Below are 24,651 nucleotides of genomic sequence, written 5' to 3'. Positions count from 1 at the left end.
GTTTTACGCTCCGAATAACACTGTAAAGTATGACCTGTGTGAACATGGCCTCATCAAATCTGCAATTATGTTGTATATGGCTTTATGTAAACCACTGAATACATGTACTTTAATTCCTTCTCCAGCTGTTCTCTAGAAACAGCACTATTACTCAGTACATAAGCCAGTTTTCATAACCAGTCAGTAATATTACAATGGCCACATTTTCAATATCAATTACAACGCTGTCATTTATTCTCTGTATTGGCTTTGCCAGTATTAAAGATGGCAGACTTCCTAATTGCGCAGGCGCATCGAATATCATGTGACCATAGTTTGCGTCTGCGCGGTGCACTTTGTGAGGTTGCTTTCCCTGTCTGGGCGGAGTGTAGACGTGGCAAAGCCTGAGAAGCCCAAGTCCTACCTCACTTCCGGTAGGAACTGGAGACGACGCTTTCTGGAAGCGGACGGGAAGTGAGTGAAAGAGCCGGAACGGAAGGAGGTGAGTTGCTCTCATAGGTTTTCGGGCTTAGGGAACCGGCACGGGTCTAGGAGCAGAGGTCGGGGCACCTGCAAGTCTAGGCCGGCACCGTCCTATGTCAGTGGAGGGAGCCTGTCAGTGCTCCAGTCAGGAGGCCGGAGGCAGGCACCTTACAGGCCTAGGGTGACAGGTGTGACTGCTCACCTGTATACTGACAGCCTCCCGGCTACCATAGAGCGGATGTTTACCTGACAGGACCTGAACCTTCATTACACTCCCCTCATATGTATATGGCGTCCACAGCCTTACTATAGAGGATGTCTGTCATTAGGAAGAGATACACCGCTGTATCAGACGTGTAAACGATACACAATATCTGCACCAGTGACTGACTGCCCCTGGAGTATAGTGGGTGACTACAGGAGCATGGAGTAGTCACTGGCATTCACTGCCTCTTGTTGCTAGGTGATCATTCAAACTTATTCTGGCTTTGCCTAGCAAACATAGCACCTTCACAAATTATTCATGAGGAAGTCCCTAATGGGGATTACTCTAATGGTATTGAAACTACTAATCCATGCTCCCTCTTAATGTACGCTATCTTTTCTTTGCCTTGGGTTAGCATAGGATGGAGTTCTTGTTCTGTCCATCTCTATTGTATTTCTGATAATTTTTATAATAAAGTTTTCTACAGTTTCTCTTCAGTGTTAAAGGTCCCTGAGATCATAAGCAGTCCCTACTGTTAATCTCTAGGAAACCTCTGACTAGTGACAGCCACTATGTCATCTGTAATGGTACCAGTGTTGGTTTTCACCCTGCTTTCCCAGATACAGATGTAGTAAGAAACCGTTGAATCTAATTTTTAACAAGCGGTTTGTTTTAAATTCTAATTGGAAGTTACTTGTTGTAATTTGCATTGATAATGCTTGATATTTAGTCCCTTACCATTTTCCAGGTATATGCTTGCAGTCAGTGAATGTTCTTGTTTATATCAGTGGGCGGTGGTTAGCACTGTTCCTTGCTGCGCTAGAGTCCTAGGTTCACATCTGACAAGACCACCATCTGCATGGAGTTTGTATGATCATCCCGTGTGTGCAGGGTTTCCTCTCACACTCCAAAAACATATAGATAGGGAATTTTGATTGTGAGCTCCACTGGGGACAGTGAGTGACCATCTTTGTACAGTGCTGCAGGATATGTCTCTTCATAAGCAACAGAAATTACTGGATGTAAACAAGACTGTTCCTATTCACTGACAGCAAACAGATCTTGAAAATGTTGAAGTGCAAAGCTGTATAACCGTAATATAATCTAAAATATATAATTTAAAGAGGAAGACATCCAAAATGTAAAATTGACCCTATATCAGTCAATCAGAAGGTAAAGTAACAGTCAAAGTTTGCTCATTTTTGTAATGGTGACAACAAAACGTGCAGCCATATTAGTTGTCATCTATGAATGGAAAATGGAAAACTCCTCATTTTTTTTCAGCATGTTCATTGGGTAACAAAGTTTCTAAGCAGCTAATTAAAAAATGACATCCAATATGTGCTTCCTATTGTCACTGTGTCAAATTTGGGGGCTGGAACAAAACGGGAAGAAAGCCAATATCTCTGTAAATGAATAAAACATATCACTAAATTCTGGCTGGTCATTCAATAATATAAGGCTAATTTTCACCATTTAAAGAGGTACCAGCGCTCTGCCGAGCTGATGGCGGGTCCCTCTATGACATCCATAGGCCCTTATAGGACGTTTGGATATTGGTTGGCTAAGCTTTATCCACATAAAACCATACAAATAGATTTATTGCACATCTAGTCTTCTGAGTCTGCAATAAAAAAAACACAAGTTCTGATCAGTCCATATTGGTTGTGAAGAACTTGTCTGAATATATATTTGTTATTGGAGTAGTAGATCTTGGTATGGTTTCCCTGGACAATGCTGTATACAACTATGAATGAGTTATCTTGTAAAACCAGTAACATGCTGCTCTATATAAAAACAAAAGCTTCATTGTCCCAAACATCCATGCTGACTCCAATATACGACGATCAAGTGGTGATCTAATATTTCTAGTCATGGCAGTTTCTTTAGCGTTTGACTTTATAGATGTAAAGCTCCAGCTGTGCCCTGTGAGTGGGCGATGGGCATCAGTCAGTCATGGACTTGTTTGTGTGTATGTAGAAGTGAAGAACAGACTGAATACTGAAGACTTTTGGGGTACATTATCGAGCTCCAGGATATTTTTTCTTTTTCTAAAAGTTTCATAGACCTCAATAAAAAATAACCCAAAAAGTTAGATGGCAGTTGTAAATTTCTGACTGCGTTGGACATGTGACCTGAGTGATGAGCATTATTAGTAATGGAATATAACGGTAATGTAAGATGCTGCTGAATTCCTGTATTTTTGTGGAAGGTAGCAACGAAAAATGGATGCACCTGTACAGAGAATTTATTTTTCAAAATTCTTCACTTTAAAGGGGTTGTCCCATCTAAGCCAGAGCGGAGAGCTGATCACACGCAGCGGGCTCTCACAGACAGGGGTGTCACCCCATCACCTGAATGTCTATGTAATGCCACGTATTCCCCTGTTTGCCAGGGGGTGTTTTAGGAGCCAGGATGACACTACCCCTTTACATAAGAGTTGGTAATGCTGTAGCTACATGTTGTGTTGATGTATAAAAATGTGAATACTTGTTGTTTAACAGAATTCTGTTCTTGCCTGTGCCGATAGGACCAGTCTGGGGATGTACACAAGATGAACGTAAACCAGCCACCTCACTTAGCTACACCTTACATGCAGCCCATGCCCGGAGGATACCAACAGCCAGTCTATGGGGGGCAACCAATGCCGGGGGGTCCTCAGTATCCTGGGTATAATGGACCTGTGCAAGGTTACCCACAACATGCACCGTCACAAGGTATTATTGATCGTAGAGACTGTTTAACACGTCGCAATTTGTTGAAGATTTTAGTGCGCTTTTTTGAGCCAAAGCCAGAAGAGGTTTCTCCTTCCCCCTGCATCCACTATTGGCTTTGGCTCAAAAAATATGCATAAAAATCACTGTGTGAACATTGCCTTACTCTGTTGCAGGAATTTTTTTAGTAGCATAAGCGTGTTTTCAGTCTGATTTAAATCTGTACGTTTCTTGGCGAAAACAGAAGTGGATCCTGTCAGATGTAAACAGCAAAACCTTCCTTCCGGCTATTACCTGATCGAATCCGCTCTTAAGTTCTGGCAAGAAATCTACGGACGGAACAAAAATATGGCCCTGTGAATGAGCCGTTATTACTTGTAATGCCTGCCTCTCTGTAGAAGACTTTTATATTGGTTTTATGTATAAGAAGTCTGACTTAATATGGACGATTGTTTGGATGCCTAAGAGGTGTAGGACAGCAGGGTTTCCTGACGTGGACCCCATGTTCATGGCACACTGTTACCTTGCACAGTTGCTGTTCTTGAAATTTGAATGACCATAAACCAGAAGCTTATTATTAACTATTATTTTTTTTATAAATCATTATTCCATCCCATTCACAGAGATCATAATGTACTTGTTCTAAGGGAAACTTGTGGTTCCTGGTACAGACTGTTCAAGGTAACAGAGTTGCTCGTAGCTGTTTTTTCACAGTCCCTTTCCATCTTAATAGCATAATGTAGTGGTCTTAGACATGAGACTTCTGTTGAGATAAAGTAGTTGGGGTATTGATATGAAATCTAGGTGAATGTTTTTTGTCTAGAGCCAGGTCCATGCGGGTCAGACTTGCTGCAGAACATTCCGCAACTAATCCGACCAATAATCCGCAGGAAATCCACACCAAATAGTTTTTTTGCGGGAATAAAACCCCAGTGTACTCCCCTTTCCTAACACCTGGTGCTGCAATGGTGAGGCTTCCCTGGTCCCCTGCCGGACTCTGTTCACTTGGCTCCAGCGATGACGTGTAAGGCTGGGTTCACACGACCTATTTTCAGACGTAATGGAGGCGTTTTACGCCTCAAATTACGTCTAAAAAAATCGGCTCCAATACGTCGGCAAACATCTGCCCATTACTTTCAATGGGTTTGCCGATGTACTGTGCCGACGACCTGTCATTTTACGCGTCGCTGTCAAAAGACGGCGCGTAAAATTACAGCCTCGTCATAAGAAGTGCAGGACACTTCTTGGGACGTAATTGGAGCCGTTTTTCATTGACTTCAATGAAGAACAGTTCCAAATTACATCCGTGAAAGACGCGGCGAAAAACGCGAGTACATGCAATTACGTCTGAAATTCAGGAGCTGTTTACTCCTGGCAACAGCTCCGTAATTTCAGACATAATTGCAGTTATCGTGTGCACATACCCTAAGGGTTACAGCCTGTGATTGATGTGACACGTCGTCGCTGGAGGCTGGTAAACACACTAGGTAAACGTCACCATGGGAGCACCATGGCAATGGTAAGGTCAAAATCTGCAACAAATTTGTGCTTCCGTGACAGGAATTGACATGCTGTAGATTTAAAGCTCCGCACAGAAGGTCGATCTCCGCAATTACATTTTTTTGAACATCTGGGTGAGACTTGTTAAAATCTCATCTACTTGCCTGCTACTCTATTCCGCAGCGAACTTTGCAAATCCACAGCTTTTCCGTCACGTTTAGACAAACCCTTAGGCCAAAATCACATGCAGTAATTCCGGATGTGTAATAACTTAATGTAAACCTTGCGTGGCCAGCTAGTGAGATCATTGTGTACCTTTATGACTTTGGAAGTTGCTGAATGATGTTCCCTTTGCTTTCTTACCTCCCAGTGATCGGGCATCTGTAATATGATGTACGTATACAGAGGGATATATAATATTCGCATGTAGCTTTAGACCGAAATTAAGATTAGTAACTATTCTCGCATTTATTTAATTTTTATTCATTGTCCATGGATCTGTTTGAGGTGTTTAATTTGGTAAAGTGTAATATATGTAATCTATACGCGCTGCAATTTTTGGGTTTCTTTTCCTCACTAAACTTTAGACTCCTGTCTTCCTGTTTCTCTTTCTAGGTTATCCTTCTAGTTCGGGATTCCCTCAGAAAGGGTCTCCTGATTCTTTCACCTCTGGCACTTCCTCTCCTATTACCTCTCACTATATAGGTAAATGTATTTTGTTACTTCCAGCAAAGGATTTCCCATCAGCTCAACTAAGATGACATGTCTTCTGATTCCAGTAAACACCTCGTAGAGTTGATGCCAACTCTGTTCTATTGTAGTTAACTAAGAGTTAATCAGTGAACTCCAAAGGGAGCTGTCTGGTTCTGTTGCTTCATGTAAGGATTGCTGTGATTGTAACTTACACTTGGTGCCTGTTTATTTTTTCTTACTCAGGTCTCGTGAGATCTACACCAACATCAGGTGCCCCACCTGCAGCAGGGATGCCTCTTCCTCCAGAACAGATGCAGTACAACCAGTATGGCGGCCAGGGTGACATGCAGAATGGACCAGCATCATTAACCAATCAGATGCAGAGGTGTGTGTCAGCATTTACTATCTGAATCATTTAATACATTGGAAAATAACTGCATTACATATTATTATTGATAGCAGTGCAGGCCAACCTACCACCTTATGGATGCACGTATAAGTCATTCTCCATGTAGTCTATTTGAAATACCAAAACAGGTGAATAGGCTCTGCTTTCTGCGTGTCTTCTGTTCACTATAAAGGGGCAGGATAATGCATGTGCAGAAACCAACACTGTAAAATGGGCATGAGACATCTGTTTGGAGGGTTGGTTGGATCCTAGAAGTCCGACTTCCAATAATCAAACATTTATGTCAGATGCTACAGAACTGTGTACTGTATATACACAGGACAGCAGAGTGTCTGCATTCAAATTTCGCAGGCCTATTTCATCTGATCACTGCAGGCAGCATTTTAAAAAGGGGTCCTCCAGCTTCATACACAGGCACTCACAATCTCGGGTTCTCTGGGCATTTTATGTTGATGGCCTATCCTTACCAATATCAGATCGGTAGGGGGCCCAAGTCCTGGCACCCCCGCAGATCAGCTTATTGGTAGGGCTGCTGCAGCTTCTTCACAGTTTACACGCACGCAGCTTCTGCGGATGTGTACTGGTAAACCCTGAAGAGGCCGTGGTGATGATCGATGTTGCCCCTTCAGTCAATGGGATCGTTGGGGGTACCCGGAAATAGACAGACCCCCACTGACCTGCTATTAATGACCTATCCTAAGGATAGGCCATCAATATAAAATGCGCAGTGAACCCCTTTCATTTATTTTCTTTGCTCCTTTTACATAAGGTTTCAATCTGTCTTTGTTTTGTCAAATTTATTTTCCAGTCCTTATTTGGACCCTGGTGAATCTCACCAAGTTATTATTTATTTATTTTCCTTTTATAATATCTGTCTTTTTTTTATTTAGATGCTTCCTCAGTGAATTTTTTTTAAAGCTAATTTTCTTTTTCCCTGCTTCAGACCACCTGTATCTCAACCATATATTCAAACAGGATCTCTTCCGCAAGCAACTAATTTTCAGCAATACCCCCCCTCCTCAACCAGTACACAGCAGTTAACAAACCAAATGATTGGCATGCATCTTGGTGGTGTCTCTACATCTGCTCCACCTCCAACGGCAACTAGCTTTGGTAAGAAGACTTATGTTCGAGGGTCCCATCCAATTCATCATTCTAATCTTTATTTATTTTATTATTATAACGTGTGCTCTGTTTTTTGCCTCTTCCACAATTTTATGACTTCACCTTCTTAAAGAGTCTCTGTCACCAGATTATAAGTGCCCTATCTCCTACATAATCTGATCGCCGCTGTAATGTAGATAACAGGTTTTTATTTTGAAAAACTATAATTTTCAAGGAAGTTATGAACAATTTTAGATTTATTCTAATTAGTTTCTTAATAGACAACTGGCCGTTTTTTTTACTTTTTACCAATTGGGCGTTGTAAAGAGAAGTGTATGACGCCGACCAATCAGTGACCAATCTGCGTCATACACTTCTCTTCATTCATGTTTAGCTGTACTCGCAGCACAGCGTGATCTCGCTGTGCTGTCACATACACCCACAGTAACTTTACCAAAGTGTCTTGAGAGTGAATAGACATCGCCTCCAGCCAGGACACGATGTCTATTCACACTCCCGACACTTCGGTAAAGTTTCTGTGGGATTTACAGCACAGCGAGATCACGCTGTGCAGTAAAACAACCTGGGCTGGAACAATGAGAAATGTATGACGCTGATTGGTCAGCATCATACACGCCTCTTTACAAAGCCCAGTTGGTAAAAAAGTAAAAACACGCCCAGTTGTCTATTAAGAAACTAATTAGCATAAATCTAAACTAGCTCATAACTTGCTCAAAAATGATCGGTTTTCGAAAGAAAAACCACTGTTGTCTACATTACAGCGTCGATCACATTATGTAGAAGATGGGCACTTATAATCTGGTGACAGAGCCTCTTTAAACCAGATTAGAACATAGTTTTGGCATGTATCTTATTCTGTGTTTTTTTTTTTTGTTTTTTTTTGCCGTAGGTTCACATAGTTCTCTTCCACCGTCCTCTGGAAGTTTTCCTGCCTCAGGGTCAGGTGCTTACAACCCATATTCCAGTAATCAAGTTCCAGCTGCTATGAATTTGTCCCAAGGAATGCCTCCTACCAGTTTACCACAAGTCCAGCCAACTACAACCCAACAATTTACTGGACCTCCTGCTCCACAGCGCCTTCCTCCTCCACAAGGTTTTTCTTCTCAACCAGTTGCACCAGCCTCTCACTATCCTCCACCTATTTCAGGAGGTCCTCCACGAATGCCAGGACAGCCACTATCTGGGCCACCTTTATCTCAGTCGAACAATATATCACCAACTCAAACCCAAACAGCTGTTCCTGGTATGATACTGGGTCCTCAGGGGCCCCCTCCTTCCATGCCACCACCTGGACAGGGAGGATTTCCTCTTCAGCAGAACGGTGAGCAGTTTGCAAATGATTTTATATTTCTATTGCTAAATCATGACATTCAAAATGTTAAAGGCATTTTCTGAGATCGGCAAAAATCTCACCAAGGGGGGGGGGGAAATATCATAAAACCATAAACGACCTATTACTCATCTGACAAATTCCCTGGCATACCAGCGCAGCCACTCTTGTGCTCTACGCCGCTCTTTTACAGTACTGCAGCGATGACGTGCCCATGGACCCATGTGATCGATGCAACCAATGACTGGCCTCAGCTGTGTTGTTCTGTAAACCACTGAGTGCCAGAGAGTGAGTGACTGCAATGATCATGTGAGTATACGGGCACGTCATCACTGCAGCACCGTCAACAAAAAGCGGGACTGCACTGGAACACTAGGGGATTTTTCAGGTGAACAATGGGTGTTTTATTGGTCCCCCTCCCATTCTTAGCCAGATTTTTGCTGATTTCGGAAAACCCCTCTATTCCTTAGGGAAAATGTTTGAAGTTAAGCTGTGATGTGCCGGCTTCATATAGCAAGTGAAATCACTGCAGGTTCTGTCGTACTGTTGAACACACTTCTAATGCTAGATAGTGAAGGTGAAAAAATCCCATGGCTTTTTAATCGGCAGTGGTTTTTTTATCTTTTTTTTTTTATTTTTTTCTTCGTGCTTTTCCTAGGATCCATATTTGGGGATGGGGGTGGGGGATTCTTTGTATTCAGCTGGAAATGCATTGGTTTGAGTTATTTTATAAATGTGTTTTACTTTTCTGAAATGTATAAATATACAGTGCCTTGCATTAGTATCCGACCCCCTTCCTTGGTGTTTTTCACATTTTGTTGCATTACAACCTGGAACAAGAAGTGATTTTTTTGTAATATATTTGACACAATAGTCCAAACTGTAACCGTGGAATAAAAGAAAAAAACCTGGTTTAAAAAAAACACACCTAGAAACTGAAAAGCTGTAATTGCATATGTATACATCCCTTTGCTATGAAACTCGTAAGGCTTAGATTTCACAGGGCAGGCTGATTGAACTTTTACTGCAGTTTTGTAGCGATATATATATTTTTTTTGTGCTTATTTGGTGTGAAAAAAGCGTGCCACTGGTTTTACCGCAGTTTTGCAATGCAGTTATTGGCTGTGCGGTTCTAATAAGTGAAGCACATGGTTTCAATGTGTTCCAGTAATTACCGCACGGCCAATAATCGCATTGCAAACCTGTGGAGATTCCTGGTAAAACGCATGTGGTTTTTCACAACAAATGAACATGTGAAAATCTCAACAAACCTGCTGCAGTAAAAATGAAATCCATTATAACAAAATGGAAAGAATGTGGCATTAATAAGAGATTCAACACCAACTATAACACTGAAGGAGCGCCAAAGTTCCACGGGGAAGGTGGAATATCTGTCCATAGGACCACTATAAGTCATGCACTTCAGAGTGGGGCTTTATGGCAGTGGCCAGAAAAAAAATATTTCTTAATGGAAAACATAAGAAAACACCTTTTTGAGTTCACCAAACAGCATGTGGCAGACTTCCAAAACACATGGAAGAAGATTCCCTGGTCAGACTGGACTCAAATGTAACTTTTTGGTCGTCATGGGGGACGCTATGTGTGGTGGAAACCCAACACTTCCCATTACCCCAAAAAACACCCGTCGCAGAGTAAAGAATGGAGGTGGCAGCAGCATTATGCTGTGGGATGCTTTTTATTGGCGGGGACCGTAAAACAGCTCAGGAGTGATGGAAGGGTGAACGGCAGTAAATGCTCCGTACATTGCATAGGGGCTTGACTGCAGCTCGGCCGCTATTCTGTGACTGGAGCCATCTGCTTCCAGCATGGACGTCCAGTGCCCGGAAGCAGCTGATCTGTTCAAGGTCTGGGTGTCAGACCCCCACAGATCATATACTCATGACCTATCCAGTGGATAGACCATCGGTTGTCCAGTAGTTAACAAACCCCAAACTATCTTGCTGTCACAAGCCCAAGCTATTGAAAGTTCTTATTTTATAAGAAAAAATGAACACTAAGTAGGTACCATAAAATATAACATGGCTAGGCAATTTGCATGGACTGCACTACAGCTCTGTAATGCGGGAGTCCCTGGAATACCCCTCTAATACTGCTTGTGTTGGAGCATGCCCACTATTTTTGTTTTCTTATGGATTTTATGAGAACCTGAAACTAAAAAACCTGTCTCAATGTAAAATCTGAGGCAAATAGAAGTACAATATGGACCCATATAATCTGTGTATTTAGGATTTTTGTGACTTGGATCCTTCTGCTTAGGGCCTAAAGATGTCAGTGTTTTGTTTGTTTTTTGTTTTTATTCCTGCATTTATATTTTCGGGGCTCAAGGCAGTAGAAAAGATGTGATCCGTCATTCGTATTTTGCATGCATTGTATATATATCTAAGGTTTGGTTCTGTTCACATTGCGCTAGGAGTATATGCTGATGTGCCCAGAAAGTTCAAAGCCCAATGTATGTTAAACGAGTGTCCTTAGCAAGTCACTGATCAGGTAGTCACTGTGCAGCCAGACGATACCAGAAGCAGCCCATGGACTGCACAGTGGTGCTGTTTTGGGAGGGGAGGGGGGGGGCGGAGAATTTTTTTTTTATATATATATATATTAGTCCCGAACAACCTCTTTCGGTGGCTGGGAAGGATTAACATAACTTTTAAAAAATTGTGTTCATTCCTTAATATAATGCTGTGGTAGAGTAAACTATTCCGATAAGACTATATTATGGACTTGTTAGCTATAAAGGGAAATCCTCTTCAGGTTCGTTCTTCAAGTGTTAATAACGCAGTATTTGTTTTATTTTTAGGTTCTTTTGGGCCAGTTCGGGGTCCACAGCCTGGATACCCAGCAACATATCCTCACACACCCAATTATGGTAACCAGCCTGGTCCGCAGGGCCCCCCCGCCCCACCACCTCCTGCACAAAAGAGGTTGGATCCAGATTCAATCCCCAGCCCTGTAAGTGGATCTGTTTTGACATTTTATATTTGTCCTTTTTAATTTAAATAGATTTTTCTTGGAAGGAAATAACGCGCAGGCCGAAGTTTGTTCCTAGCATTTTTTACGTCTTCGCACCGTAGAACATGATTGGACGTTGTGTGGCTTTGAGGAGTATAATGGAGTTACATGCACTTTAACGTTAAAGATTTCACCAAAAACTGAACCATTACTTGGAGTCTGCATGTTCAGTCACAACCCTGTGGGATTTGTAATAGCAGCTATAATTGTATTTTTTTTCCAAAATTAAAATGTTATAATTAAGAAACGTGAATAGAATTCTTAACAAGTTGAGACTATATCTGAACCTATATTTACTAGTGTTTAATCTCAGGCATAACTGCATTATTGCCTTACCATGGGCATGCCACATGTCCACCACAAAAACACGTGTAGAACAGAGGCAAAAGAATGCATTTACGTGTGCGATAATAGCGCCAGCTTTTTGCCACGTGTGAATGCGTCTAACTGTTCAATCCAATTTTAGTTGCGGTAATTGTTAGGTATACGTGAATAAAAGTGCATGAAAAGAAGACTATATTAATTACCTTGGTGTAAGGCATCGTCTGTCCTTGGTGCTGCTGGTTTTGTCTGTTGTGTGAATAATCTGAGCTGTGACGATGGAACGCTTTCTCTTTACGTGTTCATTTCTTATTATACTTTACATACTAAGTCAATTAATGTCCCTCTGTGGGGCAATTAAACGCATGAAATGCTTGTGCCATCTACCTGCTTGTATGGGTAGAGGGCGAGTGAACATAACAAACACACACTTTTTTTTTTTTTTTTTCTCGTTTTGTTTCGTTATCCTTTAATTCTCTTTCTCTTTGCTATTTTGTGGCATCGCTTACTCTCGTCTTTTAAACAATAAAGCAACTTAATGAGCTGCCACCCCAGCAGAAAACAAGGCACAGGATAGACCCAGATGCAATTCCCAGTCCAGTAAGTGAAGAGTGTGCGTCATTCCCTTGTATTTTTGTGTGATCGTGACCTGGCTCGCTCTACCTTGTGCATGCCGCTCACCTCACTAACGCATGCCGCCTTCCATCCCCTAATGTCACTAATACCTTCATGTACAGTGTCAATAGTGTGTACTTCTGTGTTCATGTAGCTGATGGCATCCTAATAGAACTTCCTTGTGACAATGAGTATACTAGCGAAAGACAACCAGTCAGCAGGGCCTGTTATCAGTGTCATTCCATGTAAAATAATGTGCCATGGGTTGTCCTTTTATGTTCGTTGCTACGCATCCAAGATTTGATAATGTTATGTAGATTACAGGAGCCAGTTCATTGGCCAGATATTAACTCCATTGTATTACGGGTCTGTGGTAATCTGGAAACACTGGTTACCTGACGCCTGCAGCTTGTCCATCTCTGTACTCCTCAGTTTACATTGAGAAATCACAAGGGAAATCTGACCATGTCACTATTAATAGATTAGCTGTTACTGGGTGGTGGTGTAGGCAATAGTGTTTGGTAAGGCTAGAGCTACATGGCGACTTCGGCTCTATCGCTTGTTGAACGCGTTGCGACCTGCAGGTTGCAAGAAATCTGAACCTGATTGATTATTTGTTAATGTGTTGCAGTTGCGGCAACCTGCAGGTCGAATTGCAGCCACATTGCTTTTTATTGCTTGCGTAGCAGGCCGCGCGCCCTATGTTGTGGCCAAAGTCGCCATTTAGCCTCAGCTTAATACAGTCAAGGGGTTTTTCTATTTTAGAATGTTATTACCTATTTCTAGGATATGTATAATGTTCTCATCAGTGGGGGGTCTTGACAGTCCTAATCTAGCGATATGCCATCGCTAGTTGTGGTGGGAAAACGCATTTAATCTATCCTATAAAATGCAACTGTGTTAGGCCTGGTTTAAACGAGCGTGTGCGTTTTGCGCACGCAAAAAATGCGGCGTTTTGCTTGCGCAAAAGGCACTTAACAGCTGCGTGTGTCATCAGCGTATGATGCGCGGCTGCGAGATTTTCGCGCAGCCGCCATCGTTATGACACTCCGTTTGGATGTTTGTAAACAGAAAAGCACGTGGTGCTTTTCTGTTTACGTTCAGAGTTTGACAGCTGTTGCGCGAATCACGCTGTTCGCACGGAAGCGCTTCCGTGTGACCTGCGGGATTTTTACGCACCCATTGACTTCAATGGGTGCGTGATGCGTGAACAGCGCGCAAAGATAGGACATGTCGTGAGTTTTTTTCAGCGGACTCACGCTGAGCAAAACTCGCGGACTGTCTGCATGCCCCCATAGACTTACATAGGTCCGTACGACACGCGTGAAAAGCACGCGCGTCGCACGGACCTATATCACGCTCGTGTAAACGAGGCCTTAATCTGAAACCTAACATATCCTCTTTAAAGGAGTATAAAGTTCCCTTTTGAACTTTAAAAAAAAAAGGGCCCCGAATGGTAAACCAGTACAAAGCTGTCCTGGTGACTTATCCCCCTTTTTCTTTTCTTTTTTTAATAATTGTCACACCATTGTGAGCCTCTTTAAGAATAATCTGTATTTACTGGACTACACCTAAAAGCATGATGGCTTTCTTCCAGAAACCGTGTAACAACTGTTCTTAGTTTGTGTAGTAGAGTGTTCAATGGAGTTTATCTGTAATACCAAAGACCACACATGAACAACCCCTTTATATTATGGCCACAGTTAGGCTGGGTTCACACGACCACATTAACGTCCGTAATGGACGAACGTATTTCGGCCGGAAGTCCCGGACCGAACTCAGTGCAGGGAGCCGGGCTCCTAGCATCATAGTTATGTACGATGCTAGGAGTCCCTGCCTCTCCGTGGAACTACTGTCCCGTACTGAAAACATGATTACAGTATCCATTACGGACGTTAATGTGGTCGTGTGAACCCAGCCTTAATGTGACTGCCACAATGTTATGGATATTTAGGGGCAATTCTGTGTGGTGGGCATAATTATATGCGCAGTTCTGTGTTGTGGCATATTATTTTGTAGTCCCCAGCGGTCTGACGACATGCTGTACATTCATGTAACCACAGCAGCTAATCAATGATCTCACAGGCAATGTGCCATACATGCTATCATCACTGCTGTGGCCAGTGATTGGATGCAGCGGTCACGTGGATGTACACCACGTCATCGCTGCATAAAATAATTAATACGTGGGATCATCGCACGGGAGCCGCAAGGAATTTAACACGTCTATTTTGTTTTAATTATTATTTTTATAACCTGTCCTGTAGCCTGTGTCATTTCTTAAACTGTCGAACAAGCCCTTAAAATGTTGTTGGGTGGTGTCTAGTTTAAAGAGGCCATTTTCATTTACACTATTAGGAAATTCTAAGTTAATAAAGGAGGGTTCCTGTTTGTGTTGCTCATCTTTTGGCCAAAGTGGAGAGTGCTTACAAAGAACGTCTCTTGTTCTGGAGGACCAGTCCTGTCCTGAATTACACACTAATCACATTGATTTGAAAATGTGCTGTGTATTTCTTAATTTCCCCTGTGGTGGAGCTCCATAGAAATGTAACACTTATTGCCAGGTTTCCCCACAGATTACAATTGATCGCTTGGAATCCCAACAGGGAAGTACCACATGATCAGCTTATTGTCAAGGGACCTTTTAACAAGTAGAGATTATCCAAGGCTGAGAGCACCTTTTTTAAAGTTATCATTTCATGGTCACTAATCATTAAAAAAAACAACACACACTTATCAGGCACTTCTTCCCTTGCCTCCTGCACATTTACTTCTCATAGCCATCTTGGGAGGTGTTTATCAGCTCACTGAGGGAATCAGGTTAAATGCTTTCCTTAGAAATCCATGGAGAGGGGAGGAGGGAGCAAGAGCAGAGGAACACACACACACACTTGCACACACACACACTTCTTGTTAAAGTATACACTGGAGGACAGAGTACTATGGGTATTGGCCGCTGACATTGGGTAAATATAAAAGAAGTGACGCTCCGACGATGGGCTGGGCTATGCCTCTGCTGAGCACTCAAAACCCTCCGTTTTAGCCTAGTGTCTTAAGAGGCAGACATGACCTGCACTGCAGGCAATTCTGCTAGATTTTTTTTATTTTAGTTGTATTTATTTTTTATTTCTCCTTCAGGTGTGCAGGGTAAGAGTTCCTCTTGGTGACTCCCCTTTGGGCGATAGGCAGAAGGAATTCCTACTGTTTCAGTGGATGCCTGTCATTTCGGCGGGTGCTCTTCCCACCTTAGTGGATGCCCACCTCTATCGTGGATGTTCCCGACCTTGGTCACCCAGTCCACTATTACTGCAACGGAGGTTGAGATATCCGGCCAGCCACACTACACGTGTGCATTTCTCAAAGGTGTGACAGGCTGTGCCTGAAGATGACCGGCAGGTAAGTATGCACCACCGCCCTGCCATTGGAAACTGCTGTGGTGGTGGAGCAATTTGTCAGTGGGCTTGTGGCATTCTATATAGAAGTTTTTTTTATTCTTAGGTGTTTTCTAACACTTATGTTCTGGCAGACATTCTTCAGCATTATCTTCTCTTTTTTTACTTAAGACTGGCCTCACAGCGCAAACCGCGGTGTTCCGTCAGTGGCGCCATTAATTTAGTCCTTTAGAACATGCTTATCTTCATGTTCCCAATGCTCAAGTACATCAGCGTGTCCTGCGCTTTGCAGTAGATCTGAGCATTTCCATTTTGTGGCTCTCCCCTTCGTGCTGGCCACGGCTCCATCAAGGTCGTGGCGGTGCTCATGGCTCTCCTCAGATCAAAGGGGGATAGCGGTTTATCCCATACTTGGACGATGTTCTGGTGAAGGCACCTTCCAAACAGGACAACTTGCAGTCTCAACATTACGCTGGATTGTCTTTGCAGATTCGGATGGCTGATCAACAGTACCAAGTCATCTTTCACTCCTTCTCAGAAAATTGAATTTTCCATCGATAGTCCTGGATACACAGGCAGCCACGGGATTCTTACCCAAGGACAAGATCACCACTCTGACAGGGAGTGACAATACTCTGCTCCTTGCTCCATCCTCTTCTGCATGAAAGTCTTGGACAATAGTCTCAACCTTCGAGGCAGTCCCTTTTGCTCAATTTCACTACCGATCTCTACAGCTGGCGATCTCGTTGGGACAAGTCTCCTGTCTCATTGGATCTGATGATTCGTCTGTCCCCTTCAGTCAAGAATGAGCTGCTGTGGTGGATGTCTTTCCCCAACGTCTCTCAGGGAAAACCCTTCACAACTCTCCACTGGCAAGTCATCACAATGGAGCTGTGGGCCATTTTCCTGACCCTGTCCGCCTCTTCTCCAGGGTCTTACAGTGCGGATACAGACAGACCATTCTACGGCAGTGGCATACCACAATCATCGGGGAGGTACAAGAAGCAGGACTGTATAGAAGGAATCCGCCAGGATCCTTCGCTGGGCGAAACAAAATGTCTCCGCAGTGCACATCCCAGGAGTAGACAACTGGGAGGCAGATTACCTGTGCCGGGAAGGTCTGGATCCTGGAGAATGGTCTCTTCATCCAGAGATTTTTCACTGCATTTGCATTTGGTGGGGCTTCCCAGACGTGGATCTCTTTGCCTCTCACCTCAATCACAATTGCTTGGTTTACGTCACCAGAGCCAGGGATCCCAAGGCCATAGGAGCTGACTCTCCGATTCTCCCCTGGTCATCCTTCAACATCCTTTTATCGCTTTCCGCCCCTTCCACTTCTGCCTTGAGTGCTGAAAAGGGTCAAGGACGCAGGAATCCCAGCCATTCTGCTGGCCCCAGACTGGCCTCGCAGAGCGTGGTACGCAGATTTCATGCTCCTGTCGGCAGACTCCCTGTGGTCGCTTCCTCTGCGGCACGACCTCCTTTGCCACAGTCCAACGTTCTACCCTGCTTTACCTCGGCTGCATTTGACGGCTTGGCTGTTGAAACTGCGGTTTTGAAGTTCAAAGGATTCTCTGATAGTCATTCAGACCACGATTAAGGCCTGGAAAACACAATCCCAAGGGATTTACCATCGTACTTGGTTGGCTTATTTTAGGTGGTGTGAATCCCATCACTTCCATCCCGCCGTTTTTCCATTCTGAGAATTCTGGTTTTCCTCCGGGTGAGTTTGGATCAGGGACTCAGATTAACTACTCTAAAAGGGCAGTTTTCAGCCCTATCTATGCATTTTGGCTTTCCACACTCCAATTAAGACTTTTTTTCTCCATGGAGTCGCACATTGTGCTCCTCCTTATCGGTCTCCTCTGCAAACTTGGGATCTCAATCTGGTCCTTGACTCTCTCCAGGCTCCACCCTTCGAACCTTTGTGGCAAGTTTCCCTCAGGATCTTATCCTGGAACGTAGTTTTCCTTGTGGCGATAACCTCTATCCGTAGAGTTTCTGTGCTGGCAGCCTTGTCCTGCAAACCTCAGTTTGCGGTTTTGCATAGGGACAAGGAGGTGCCATCCTTCCATCTTAATGAGGATATTGTCCTTGCTTCATTTTGTCCTAAACCACCTCATCCTCGAACATGCCCTACATTGCTTGAATGTCATTACAGCACTTTGCGTCTACATTGCAGCTACAAAAATCGTACGGAAGTCGGACTCCTTATTCCTGAGGGCCTTCGTAAGGGTGGCCCGGCTTCAAAGGCCACCATTGCTAGCTGTATACGGTTGGCAGTTAAAAAGGCCTACTCTGCTATGGGTAGGGAACCTCCCTTCCGGATCACTGTTCATTTTACTAGAGCAAGTGGGGCCTCCTGGGCGGTGCAGCATCAGGCTTCTGCCCTTCAGGTCTGTAAAGCCGCCACCTGGTCCGCGTTACGTATTTTTTTCGAGGTCTTACTTACTGGATCCTATCTTTGGCCGTTGTTTAGGCTGCTCGCATGGCTAAGATTCTTTTTTCCTACCCTTAGGGACTTCTTTAAGACATCCCATTATACTGTGTCCCCCAGTGTATACTTTAACGAGAAAACAGGATTTTTGTACTCGCCAGTCAAATTCCTTTTCCAGCCCTATTTCTTTGTTAGATTTTTGAGCTTCTTGTGGTTGCTTTTCTCATTGGAAACATTGTGTTAAACCTTCTTTGCTCTCCTCCTGCTCTTGGTACGAACTGAGGCGCAGAGGGTATAGCACACTGGGCGGACCCACACTTTTTTTATTTTTACCTAGTGTCAGTGGCCTATACCCATGATGCTCTGTCCTCCAGTGAATTAAATGAGAAAGGGGTTTTACTGGTTAGTACAAAAAATCCTGTTATCTCACCCCAGTGCTGGATTCACAAATACGCTGCTGTATAATGTCCTCGATTCTGCTGCTTTGTAGCACACCCTCAGAGGTAGAAAGAGGGGAGCAGCATGTTCTCTTCTCTGTGTGCAGTGCGTGGGAGACATGATCGCTGTTAGACTCCACCCACTAGCTCGGGGGAAAACTGCAACCAAAGAAAAGTCAGTATACAAGTCATATTATGGCCCAAAATAGTATTATTCCCCCTTCTGAAAAGTCACTTGAAAGGTAAGGTATGCTATTAAGGGGTAGTTCACGCAGCATTTTTTGATGCGGCAATCTCGTGATTAATATCTGATCGTAGGGATCCAACCGCTGGGACCTCCACCGATCCTCTGAACACACTTACTTGGCTGTCCCATATGAATGTAGCAGTACTGCGCATGCTCGGCCACTGCTCCATTCATTTTCTATGCGGCTGCCAGAGATAGCATACATGCCTTTTAATAAATTAGGATCATTCCAGGCTGAAAGTTAATTCCCCCTAAATGTCTAAGTTAGACATATTAAAGCGAGGACATTATAAAGTATGTTGGGGGATGAGCTTCTTGGACCCCCACTGAGCCCAAGAACAAGCGGGTCCAATTCCTCAATCATATGCCATTCCTCGTGCAAATGCAGCCACACTTTATAAACGTTAGTAAACATTGTTTATATAATAACATAAAACATATACGATATTCTAAAATGTTTGTGTATTAGTAAAGCCATCGCATCAGCCACTAGTTCAGCAGAGATTTTTTTTTTATTTGTACATAATTTGTGAATTGTATATGAAGTGGTGTGCCATATCACATTTTCATGTTTCTCAATGGCCAGACACCTTTTCTTTTTCAAAAGTATTTTCTTTTCCCTGGAATTCTTATGTTCAAAAAAACGATCTTTTGCATGTGTTTTAGACTTCTGTAATGTCACGGGCTTATGTAGCATAGTAAAGACCCTTTATGTATATATTATTTTGAAAATAACTCCTTTCTCCATTATACTGTGACTCATTTATTGGTCTGCTTTCTCACCTTAGATCCAGGTAATAGAAGATGATCGAACTAACAGGAGTTCTGAGCCTTTCATCACGGGACTGAGGGGGCAAGTTCCACCACTTGTCACTACCAACTTCTTGGTCAAAGATCAAGGTACGCCTTGCCTGTAATTTAGATGTCTGACCATTTAACTCCTTCCATGGTGTGATGAGATGTTTACTTATGAGCAATGTAGAATAGTAGTATAATGGCCACACTTGTGTACATAGTTGCATTATATGATGATTTATTTTATTTTTTTACTCCTATAGCATACTCTATATTCGTTCTGATCGTTACAATGTTGTCTTCTGTTACTCTTTGTTTTACCTAACACTTTGTTACCCAAATTGTATACACTGCCATTCATTTTCTCACATTGTAGGAAATACAAGTCCACGCTATATAAGATGTACTTCTTACAACTTTCCGGCCAGTTCAGATATGGCAAAACAGTCCCAGGTTCCCCTTGCTGCAGTTATTAAACCTCTGGCAACCTTACCTTTGGATGAGGTAAGACTATATTTTCCTTTAGATGACTTTGTAGACTATAGGATTTTTCTTCTTAAAGGGAATGTGTCGCAAATTAAATATTGTTTTTTTTTAGGTAAGTTACTTATTTTTATTATATTTACGTTTTTTTCAGTCATTTAATTTTTTTTCTTCCACATGGTGGGATGTATTCAAAATGAAATAATAATTTGACATGTTTTCCTATGTTGGCCACCAGAGGGAGCACTTCCCAGCATTACAGCAAGGTGAATAAGGTAAAGCAAGCTGACTCACAGCTGCTGTAAATGTGGGAGGAAATCTCACCCCTCCCCCTCCCTATTTTTGGCTACAAGCCAGGAAAAGGTGTCTTCAAATTGCTAAGCAGTGTCTGGCTCCCATTTTTTGATTTTTACCCGCTTACTAAAAAAACTTCTGAAAATACGGAGCTGTTTTCAATGGAAAACATCTCCTGATTTTCAGCTGGTTTTTTTAATCAAACTCGTGTTTTTTTACAGCCGTTTTTGGAGCAGTTATTTTTTATAGAGTCAATGAAAAACGGCTCAAGAAGTGACACTTCTTTTTCGCGGGTGACTTTTTACGAGCCGTTTTTTTAAAATGAGGCGTAAAAAGATGCCATGTTGGAATAGAACGCCGTATTTCCCAATGGGCAGATCTTTGTAGGCGTTCTGCTTCCGATTTTTCAGCAGTTTACGGCCCGAAAAACGTCTGAAAACACTACGCGTGCACATACCCTAAGAAAGATGAGTGAAGTGAATGACTTTTCAATTGACAGGTTCACACGGGGCGTATTTGACGTGGTTATTTGGTGAATTTTACATGCCAAAAAGCGCATCAAAAAACGCTTGATTACGCTTTTCATTTACATTGGTAAAGTGCGCTGTTAGTACATACTTTTTTATTTTCTTTACACACGCGTTTTTAAAAACCGCGTTCTGTAAATAAAGTAGTGTCGAGTCAATTCCTTTTAGTCTATAATATTTTATTAAATAAAAACACAAATAAAAGAAAATCATGACACTGTCCCTTTAACTGTAAAACCAACACTTCCTCCTCATAGATTAGCGTACAGTATTACGGACAAAGACCACACTTGCATTGAAAATTTCTCTTCTAGGGGGGGGGGTCTTCTTAAAAAAGATGGGCAGTATGCATAGTATATAGTGGGACATTGAATCTATCACATTCTGGAGAGGTTTCACTGTATATTATGGAATCACAGCTATATTTTATAGTGAGGTCTTCAGGAGATCTTGTTTGCCTTTTCAGTTTTACTCTGTTTCAAAGTTTACAAACTATTCATAAAGTTACATTAAAAGACCCAAACTGTTCCTGCTGGAGATAATGGAGCTACTTCAATCCTTGCTTTGCTTGCCTAATCCAAGGCCACTGTCCTCCATATGTGGCCTGAGCCAGCCGCTGTGTTTTGCGATAAGACTGAGGAGATCAGCTCATGACTCTCTCCCTAAGGGTTGTCAAGTTAATGGTACCTGCAGATCTACCAAACTGGTTAGCGTAGTACATTGGGGATGGGAGATGCTTCACTATTCCAGACAACACCAAACTCGGTTGTCTTTGAGAAGTATGGATATGCTGAAGAATGGATGAAGCCTTGGTATCTATGGCTGGTGCTTGTTGGCAGGTCCTGATGTAACATCTGCTTACATAGGGTGGAAGGGAGTCGCTTACTAAGAAACCAAGCCATCATTGAACGTGTCTATTGACTGTCTATGTGCTACATTCAGTAACCAAATGATAAATTGTTTGACACACTGCCCACTTTGGCTTCATTAACATTTGCATATTTGATTAGATTATTAATGGAGTAGTATTTTGGTTTACCATAAAATGGTTGCACAGGGATAAATGATCGTAGCTCTTCCTGTGGATAACCGAACCCCATCGATCTATTTCATGGTGCTTGGTAAGTATAAATGAATAGTTCAAACATCGCATGTCTGGTATAAGGTTTCATTCTCTTTTACTGTATTATAATGTACTGATGGTTTAATTTTCTAAGTTTGTGTTTTTCCTCCCTGCAGGCCCCTCCTTGTATAGTTGATCATGGCGAGACTGGGCCCATTCGCTGCAACAGATGTAAAGCCTACATGTGCCCGTATATGCAGTTCATTGAGGGAGGGAGGAGATTCCAATGTTGCTTTTGCAGCTGTGTCACTGAAGGTAAGTTACTTACAACGCTTCCCTACACGTACTTCATTTATGAAGAAGGGTGACCTATGTGGGAGCTGTGAATGACACAAGACCAGGGTAATTTACTAGGATTTTTTTTTTTCCAGAAGTAAATGCTTTAAGAATTTAGCTTGTGGGCAGCCGCATCCTAAAATCCTTGTAGTCGGGGTTACGTAGGGCACAAGGGTTTTTGGCAGTACTCGGTGGCAGGGTTGTGTTTCTTTCAAAATGATAGATAAAGATTACATTAAATTTGTCTCTGAGATATGGGGTTTGTTCTTAGCCTCGTTTACCCAGTATATCAGTTGGGCAGGCAGGCAGGCTAGGTACTGTGATTTGATGCCTGCCTAGCTTTATAACCGTTTCTAATTTATAATCTGGTGATGTGGCTTTTATAATTTTTTGGGAAAGAAACAATTGCAGTGATTAAATGCCTTTTGCTCTTCTTTCTTTCTTTTCTTTCTTTCTTCCTCCGTATTTCTCTCGCTTGAAGTTTTGTTCTAGAGTACTGATGGGCTGTATATAGATATTTTTGTTTGCAAATAATTGGTTTCTCATCTCTTATCAACTTATTGCCCTTATTTTTATAGTGCCGCCTCACTACTTTCAGCACTTGGATCACACAGGGAAGCGGGTAGATTGCTATGATAGACCTGAACTCTCAATGGGATCCTATGAATTCACAGCAACGGTTGACTACTGCAAGGTACAACTATAACGCCTATACTTAAAGAAGTTTTCCTGGAATCCTAAATGATCAGCTATCCACAGAATAGGTGATCATTTTCTGCTCGCATTGCAGCCCCACCGATCGTAAGAATGAGGGTCCTAAGCCCACTGTTCCTCGTCAATGCTCGAGGGAGGACATTGAATGGAGCGGCGTTGGAGCGTGCGCGCTGCCACTCCATTCAAAGTCTATGAGAATAACAAACCACCAAGTACAGTGCTCAGCGGTTTCCGTCATTCTCATAGACATTGAATGAAGCGGCGGGCGCATGCTTGACCGCCGCTACTTTCCAGCTCCTCCTCACTGCAGTGAGTGCAGTAACAAGGATCTGAGGGTTTGAAATCTCCGTTCTCACGATAGGTGGGGGTCCCAGCAATCCGCAAATTATCACCTATCCTGTGGAGAGGAAATTATTCTAGATTATCATTGGAAATATATATTCAATTGACTTCATGTTTTATATAGTTTACAAATCTACACTTTTTTTTTGTGTGTGTGTTAACAGAATAATAAATGTCCTAACCCACCAGCCTTCATCTTCATGATTGATGTTTCCTACAATGCTGTGAAGAGTGGTTTGGTAGCGCTGATCTGTGAGGAACTGAAGCAGCTCATTGATTATCTGCCCAGGTTAGTAGTGGTAGTAAATGTAATCCGATTTCTGATCTCCCCTGTCTAATAAGCCATGATCCATTAATAAATTCAGTCTTTGCTTATTTCTAGGGAAGGTAATATGGACGAATCAGTGATACGGGTTGGTTTTGTGACCTACAACAAAGTTCTTCATTTCTATAATGTGAAAAGCACCCTGGCACAGCCACAGATGATGGTGGTTTCTGACGTGGCTGATATGTTTGTTCCCTTGCTGGATGGATTTCTTGTAAATGTGAACGAATCAAGGACTGTCATTACCAGGTAATCGCCAGACTGTATTGGAGTTGAACACAAGTATGTCATAAATGTGTGTCCTTTTCTAGAGCGTTGTGTGATATTCCTCTGAGTCGCTTGGAGATTTAATTAATTTATGGCTTCCTTCATAGTGCACTGTTTATAACGGAGTAGAGGTTGTAACTGCTCTTTTTATCAGACTAAGTGACTTTATTTTACAGAGAAAATGATTGTTGGCATATACTGTATATTATTATTATTTATTCTTCAACCGAAGATGGTTAATGGGAAAAAATGCATACTACCTGAATGTCAGAAATGGTAGGGGTCCAAGAGCTGGAGCCCCGAAAGATAGGCCTTTGTGCATACTCTTTACAGTCAGTCCCAGTGATTTTAATAGGAGCTCTATTAGTATAATTCTGAGAAATCCACGATGGTCTGTGAAGAACTACTGTTACTTTATTACTGTGTGTGTGTGTGTGTGTGTATATATATTTTCTATTGTGTGGGTGTGTAATACCACTTTTCATATTGTAACGTCTGTGACCCATTGGGTAATTTAGAATAAACCATAAATTACTGATGGGAGAGTTTGATTTGCTTACATATTAGACTTGGTAATAACAATGTTAG

General features: G+C 42.5%; 1 protein-coding gene across 4 annotated transcripts in view; it reads left to right on the top strand.

The window, feature by feature from the left end:
- The first annotated feature begins 347 nt into the window (after positions 1 to 347).
- The window catches only part of SEC24C (SEC24 homolog C, COPII component), a 40,937-nt gene continuing 16,633 nt past the window's right edge, over positions 348 to 24,651 (top strand). Inside the window, exons 1-14 of one of the 4 annotated variants that reach the window (XM_075841659.1) lie at positions 348 to 481; positions 3,198 to 3,384; positions 5,497 to 5,586; positions 5,818 to 5,959; positions 6,927 to 7,096; positions 7,998 to 8,429; positions 11,257 to 11,408; positions 12,321 to 12,389; positions 19,706 to 19,817; positions 20,089 to 20,216; positions 22,256 to 22,394; positions 22,994 to 23,109; positions 23,636 to 23,760; positions 23,854 to 24,045. In XM_075841659.1, the coding sequence (XP_075697774.1) occupies positions 3,222 to 3,384; positions 5,497 to 5,586; positions 5,818 to 5,959; positions 6,927 to 7,096; positions 7,998 to 8,429; positions 11,257 to 11,408; positions 12,321 to 12,389; positions 19,706 to 19,817; positions 20,089 to 20,216; positions 22,256 to 22,394; positions 22,994 to 23,109; positions 23,636 to 23,760; positions 23,854 to 24,045 (2,030 nt within the window). In that variant the 5' untranslated portion in view covers positions 348 to 481; positions 3,198 to 3,221. Of the gene's footprint in view, positions 482 to 3,171; positions 3,385 to 5,496; positions 5,587 to 5,817; positions 5,960 to 6,926; positions 7,097 to 7,997; positions 8,430 to 11,256; positions 11,409 to 12,320; positions 12,390 to 19,705; positions 19,818 to 20,088; positions 20,217 to 22,255; positions 22,395 to 22,993; positions 23,110 to 23,635; positions 23,761 to 23,853; positions 24,046 to 24,651 lie in introns of all 4 variants that reach the window. The other 3 variants (XM_075841660.1, XM_075841662.1, XM_075841661.1) reach the window with 3 other exon arrangements.

Source organism: Rhinoderma darwinii, chromosome 11, assembly GCF_050947455.1.
Source record: "Rhinoderma darwinii isolate aRhiDar2 chromosome 11, aRhiDar2.hap1, whole genome shotgun sequence".
NCBI classification, from domain to species: Eukaryota; Metazoa; Chordata; class Amphibia; order Anura; family Rhinodermatidae; genus Rhinoderma; species Rhinoderma darwinii.
This window is presented reverse-complemented; position numbering and strand designations above follow the sequence as displayed.